Below are 6,805 nucleotides of genomic sequence, written 5' to 3' on the forward strand. Positions count from 1 at the left end.
CTTGTTTAATTCGGATTGAGTTCATGTAGTTGAGAACGTAAGTTACAAACTGAATACATAACTAAATGGGGAATTAGTTCACATGAACTGAAAACATTAATAGGAAAGAAAATAATATTTATTGTGTTCTCCCGATGCTAGCCATATGATTTATTACTGCTCCCTGCTTCGGATTAAAATAACGGCCACATCCAGCGCAGAAAAAGAAAATATCAAAGAAAACTGACTTAAACAAAAATACATCTAGTATAAACAAAAACAGAGTTAGTCGGAGTTCTCCACGGAGAACAAATGACATCAATTACCGTCTTTCGGTGTGCCAGGGGTCAGTTTGTTATGCAGCCACTTTCTTCACCCTTGCAGCTCACTATCTTGTACAGATCATTCCTTTTCTGTTTGGTCACAGGAATCTCGTCTCTGACCGTATCCAGATAACCCAGATCCACCTCAGCAACCACGAGCTCTTCTCCGACCCCGGCCGACTTAACAACCTTGCCGGAGGGATCCACGAACATGCTGTAACCCCAAGTCACGTAGTAAGCCGTTTTATCCCTGGCGAGCGACGTGGACGCCACGTACACCTGATTATCAACCGCCCTAGCCCTTTGAAGCAGTTTCCAGTGCAGCGGACCCGTGGCCAAGTTAAACGCGCCCGGGTACACCAGCAGCTTGCAGTTGAGCTCGGCATATATCTGGGCCTGGGTCACAAACCGGAGGTCGTAGCAGATCCCGACGCCAACCTTGCAGAAAGGTGTGTCGAAGGTGGTCAGTTTGTCGCCCGCGGCGAAGTAGTCCGACTCGCGGACGGTCATCTTGCCTGGGATGTCGACGTCGAATTGATGCACCTTGCGGTACTTGGCCAGCAGCGCGCCGTCCGGTCCGTACACCAGGCAGGTGTTGTAGAGCGTGCCGTTGTCGCTCTCCGACACTGTGCCGCCGACAAGGTAGACCCGGTGTTCTTCGGCGCACCTCGATAACATCTCGCTGGACCTCCCGGGGATCGGCTCGGCGTACTTTGGGAAGTGCTTCACGTTGAAGGGAAAATTGAAAAATTCAGGAAGGCACACTATCTGGGCTCCAGCGGTAGCCCCCTCCCTAATTAGCTTTCTCGCTCTTTCGAGGTTCTTCGTCTTGTTCGTTGTCACGGCGAGCTGAATCAGGGCCAGGCGGAACTTGCTGGCAGACATGGTTATTGATGTCGAGATAACGAATGCTTGGTTTTGGGGTTCGCGGTGTGGAACAGCACCACGACAGAACAGTGTCTGATAGAACAACGCCGGTATAGAGCAGTCCAGGATACAACAAGACCGTAATAGGACGTACAGTCCGGGATAGAGCAACACCGATCTAGTTGTAGATCTGAATCAGGGTCCGGCAGGCCCAAATGCAAGCGAAGGGTTCTCCACTGCTGGCGGCGAAGGGACAGTGGTCATTCGGCAATGAGAGCCTCTTTTCCAGCGCTAGCGGTGCAGCGATCGGTGTGGCATCCAATCTGCCCAGGAAAAAAAAAAATAAAAGAACAGAGCACGAGCGTTTTTTTGCTACGTAGTACTTCTACAAGATGGAGAATGTAGAATAAAACGCTGTCGCAAAACCGTCATGCAGGATCCATTTTTTGTGGTACGTTTTTCTCCATCTGTCTTAGATCGAACGTTAGGAATATATACAAGTTAGCTATAGGTATAATAAATCAGGAATCTCGGCTTTACAACAAAACAAGAAAAGGAGAAAAAATTAAAGACGTTTACAAATTTCTGTTGCGCGAAAGTAGAGCGCAGCTCTTGAGGAGGAGGAAGGTAGAGTACGGAGGGAAGTGTATGGCCCACGTCCTCCCCTCCTCCTCCTTCTCTTCCCTTCTCGTTCCCCTCCCTTCCTCTTCCCGCTAAATTTAGCGGGGAAATGTTAACGCTAAATTTAGCGGGTTCAGTTTCCCTTCTAAATTTAGCCGGAAAATTGAAGTCATGTGACCTCAACACCAGTTCAATTCCCTCTAAATCTTACAGCGCGGTTAAGCCGACGGCGACAGTGGCGCCGCGGAACGGGGAAACGGGCGCCTAAGAGCTGCGCTCTAAAAGTACTTAAGGGAAGGGCATTTAAGGTCAAGTGAGAGCTTGGCAGTGATACGCAAGTCTCATGAAACTTAAAAGAGACGCTATGCGGAGCGCAAGTTCGTCTGCTTCTTGCTTCGGGGTCGCGGTGACCTCAAGAGCGAATATACCTAAGCAATGAGCGTGTACACGATCAGCCAGGCTCTGCGTGTTTTAAGTTGTCATTAATTATATTAACGCGTACACCTCTGCCTCAGATAAAGCCAGCAGCTGCGTCTCACGAGGCAAAAGCTAAATCCTGAAGGGGAAAAAAAGTAGCGGCAGGGAGTTGAGAGGGAACACTTACGTGCGAATAGCAGAGTGGAAATTCGGTGTCCCTTATGTTGCGCAGTTTGCTAGAAAATGTATCATCATCTAGAAAATGTAACATCATGTGACTCGCTCTGCAACAAAAGCGACATAAAAAAAAAATTTGAATTCTTTTCTGTAAACATGTTTAATGCGAAACTTCGCGACAGCTGATTTTTCGACCCAACACGAAAGTGCCAGATACGCGAATGTTTGCGTGAATGTTTTTTTTTTGTTTTGTTTTTTCGAGGTGAACGAGTTTTTATATATCAGCTTCTGCTTCTGCGTCAACAAAGGTGTTTGTAAGCTCGGAATATGGAATGTAAAACGCAGAGAGTATTTTAAAGATGTCCTCAGAATTCATAGTGCGTAAATTTATTTCTTTTACTGCTGTCGTAGTCACCTTAGGAGTGCTTCAATTCATAGTTTGGGACAGTAACCTGACCTACCTGTTGGAAGGATTCTAACACCACCTGCATATTACATCTGACCGTAGCCGACGCTACGATTCCATTCAACCGATCAAGTCGCTCCAAAAATACGTCGTCACAGTGCTCTTTAGCTTTGTGCGGATGCTAATTCACAAGCTAACCGAATCATGCACACCGAATGCGGTGTGATCCTGCGATTTTCGTATTTTAACTTTGAGTGAAATGAAGCATAGAACTTCTTAAACTAATACCGTGCTTGCCGTGCTTGTGCCCCCCCCCCCCCCCCCCCCTTTCAATGTTAAGGGAGTTCGTTCAAGGTGATGCTCGAACAAAGCGCAGAATAAAAAAAAAAGATATTGGCAAAGCCTCCGGCTAGTGCTGAAAGCCCGTCGGCCGACATATGTCCAAGAAGGCAGAGATAGTCCTGCACACGTAATCCGAAGAAAGTTATCGATTGCAATTACAATTATTGTCGGTTAAAATGTAGTTAATTAGGTTACATAATAACTGGAGAAGGAAATTTTTTTTAAATCTTTGTTTAGAGGTTGCCTGATAGTGTTTTAGCGGGAAAATTTCGCAGGTTTGAAAACGGGGCTTTTGAAGTGTTCTTTACTGGATTCAAATCATTAAATTATCAATTTTTTACCTTCTTAATTCACCAAGTTTTTTAAGCCACGCTCCTGAGCCAAACTTAGTTCGAGGATTTCTTTGGTCGAAAACGTCTCAGAAACAAACGGCGCCGTTGGAAAGGGGAGGCAAAACAATAGCGGTTACGATTAATTTAGTAATGTATTACATTTATTAAAAAATTAAAAAAAAATCAATCGATTACAAACTATTTGATTACTTGTAATGAGTACCGCCTTGGCACGGACGAGCATCGCGTACATGCGTGCCGTCGTTTAATCAATATTGCCTGATGCAGCTTGAAATGATCCGACTAGTAACTTTCACTGCACGGAACTCCGTTTCTCCTTACGATGCACCGCAGCTCACGCTCTCCCAGCCAATCCTGCCCCGTGAACGTATCACGTGACTGCGCGCCTTCAACATCCTTCTCAAAGGCCACGTGACTCTTACATGGCGTTGGATCGGCTCCGGTTGCTCGTAGGGTCTGCTGCGGTTCATCGGGATTGGTGAAGCGAACCATACACTTTTCCCCACGGCGCTGTAACCCTACAATCTTAGAAAAGAATAGAAGTTGTATTCCTACAGCCTTTGTCTCATACAAGACACCCCAAAACTTCAGTTCGACGTCCTATTCCATGCTACCCCGAGGCCGCGCGAGGTGGAGTGGTAAAGGGTGTAATGGGGAAGCTTCAACTGCCCCTCTTTCAATTTTATGCAATCTCTAGGATCCACATATAACTTTAGTTGTTACGAAACCACAACCTCTCTTCCTCTTAAAACATAAAAAGTATGGCCCAAACTGGAAACCAATACAAGGGCTTTTGTCGTGACTCGAATTAATGCACAGTGACATGTCGTTCTGAAACTTGACGAGATGATCGGTAAGACCCCTTTTTGTCAATGAACCGAGATTTGAAAGCTAACTGTGGGAGCATTTTCCCGGAACCATTGACCCTTTGCGCTGATCAAACGTAATTGTAAAATACCGTCTTTATTTAGTCTCATGGAAGGGGGGGGGGGGGATTGGCCCATCAAATTTCGGAGTTTATCAGGTAAATCCGAATTGATTAAACTTTTACCGGCGGGTGTTTCTCGGAGTCTTTCGAATTTATCCGAAAACTCGGAGCCCTAGTTATATCACACCGTTATCAAGCCCCCCGATAACTTTGGGGCCGTCTGTTCGACTATAGTGCGCTGTACGTCAAACTGAAGTTTTGGAGTGCATTATTTGAGACAAAAAAAAAAATGTAAGACGACACCTTTTTGTTTAGGGGGCCTCTCGTTGTATACTTGGGTTCACCGTAACTTAGGAAAAAGTGAGCACAATAAGGCCCCCTTAAGTCAATCGGAGCGATGGAAACACAGCACGTGACACTCGCTAAAAAAAAAAAATGGTTCAAGAGCGTACTTTAAGGAATTCGAGAAGGAAAGCATTAACTGGTTCTTTTATCTGTGCCCTTTTTTGTGTGTCCCAAACTTCTCTTTTGTCGCCCCGTCGCTCAAAATTAGTAAAACAAAAAAAAAAAAAAAAATGGCCTTGCTCTCCCTTTTTTACCCTTTGAAAGCACTGCGCGGTACTATAGTCGGTTACAAGTCAAGAAGGTAGGAGAAGCTCCTCCCACAAGTGTGATGCGCCCGTTTCAAATCTCTCCGCAGTCGAAAGAAGAAATCACTGGAAACGCTCCTTGTTCCGCTTCAATGCATTCCCACTTGTCTCCGATCCCACTTTTTAAGAAAGCGACCTTTGTATTCATCGGGGAGGGAACCGAGCCCCTGAAAGCAGCCTTTGTATCCATCGGGGGGGAAGCTAATCCCCGAAAGTCGTATTTGTTTCCGTCGGTGGGGGAGAACTCTAATCTCCCTCTCGTGGTTTCCACAATGCTAAGTCAAAGTCGAAAGATAAAGCAAATATATAGACCTTTTCCACAAGGGCGCCGCCATCTTGAATTGTCGTCACTTCCAGTATGGGCGAAAACATTGTTTTGCCGTCGCCACGCCAATAGAAGACATTTAGGATATAAGCTTAATCGTCACACATTCTCGTTTTCGCTCCCCTGTATTTTTTTGCTAGTTACAGGTGGAAACGTTTTATTATTTTGTCGTCGCCCATACTGGAAGTGACGACAATTCAAGATGGCGGCGCCCCTGTGGAAAATGTCTATACAGAAAGGCAAGACCCTCTTCGCGCGTTGTCCGCGACGTCACGGAAACGGTGGGTCGCTATTGGATGCAAAGGTGGCGGAGGGATATCTGATTCCCTTTGAGGGGCATTTGCCGCTACCTTCTTAACCTGTAACTGACAATAGTGAGATAGAGGCTAGGTGAACGCGTCTGTTTCTCTCTCTCTCTCTCTCTCTCCCGCCCCCTCCCCCGGACAGACTGTTGACCCACTGGGACTGCAGGCAATCCCAACGTACAATCCGTATTTGGCCAAATAAAATTTAACGATGGAGCATCTGGGAATCTCTTGAATCTTGACAAGGCAGGGAGCGTCACAGAAATAGCTTGCTACGCACTTTGTTTCTCGAAAATTACCATGCGATCACTCGCTAGCCAGTGATTACCACTGGCTTGTCGGTGATCAGTATTGGTGTTCCGCTGTCCAGGGATGCAAGAAAAAAAGAAACGAGGAATGTGTGCTTCCCCTTTCGAGGAAATTCCCATCGTGGTTAGAAAGTTTGGGAAGCCAAAGGTAAGCCCTAATTGGTTCTGATTGGAAGGAAATTGGGTAGACCTCAAGGCAATCTTTTTGAGGTCTACGCATTATCCTTCAAACAGAGCCAATCAGCGGTCGGCGTCCTTCTGACGTCACCGGAGCCCCTGCACATGAAGCAGACGACTTGCTCTCCGCGTAGGGCTGTGCTGCGTATTCCAGGAGCCATTCGGTCTTCACTTTTTGTTGAATCAGATGAATTTTCAGAGACGATTCGCTAAAGCGTTGCCCCTAGAAGACGAACCATGCACATGACGTCATCATTGGGCGCGTTCAGTAGCGGCCCCGGAGTCAAGGAGTCACTGACTCCTTCCACTGGACGGCCAAAAGTCACTTCCGGTGCACGTAACTCCGGGGCTTCGGAGTCAAGCTCCGAAGCACCGAGTCCGGAGACGGTGCACGTAGAGTCAAAGGAGCTAAAGATGACGTCATTTCCTGACTGGTGACGATTTCCGGCGCTAAAAGAGAAAAACAAAATGGCGGGATAAGCTGTGTCGGTTCTGTCGCGAGTGTCCGGTTTGTTCGCTTTTCTTAATGAAAAGACGAATAACGCGTTCGAATTTGTTTTTCGGGGAAGGCACTTTTCGGAAAATGCATTGGGCCGTATTTTGTGTGGTTTGAATATGCTAATAAAC

At 46.6% G+C, this 6,805-nt stretch overlaps 1 protein-coding gene across 1 annotated transcript; it reads right to left on the reverse strand.

Annotated features, from left to right (window-relative positions):
- Nucleotides 1-326: 326 nt before the first annotated feature.
- On the reverse strand, nucleotides 327-1,187 carry LOC8023264 (omega-amidase NIT2-like). The gene has a single exon (XM_040219279.3). The coding sequence runs from the start codon at nucleotides 1,185-1,187 to the stop codon at nucleotides 327-329; it is 861 nt and encodes a 286-aa protein (XP_040075213.2).
- Between the last annotated feature and the right edge of the window lie 5,618 nt (nucleotides 1,188-6,805).

Source organism: Ixodes scapularis, unplaced genomic scaffold (assembly GCF_016920785.2).
Source record: "Ixodes scapularis isolate PalLabHiFi unplaced genomic scaffold, ASM1692078v2 PGA_scaffold8__174_contigs__length_109621045, whole genome shotgun sequence".
Taxonomy (NCBI): Eukaryota; Metazoa; Arthropoda; class Arachnida; order Ixodida; family Ixodidae; genus Ixodes; species Ixodes scapularis.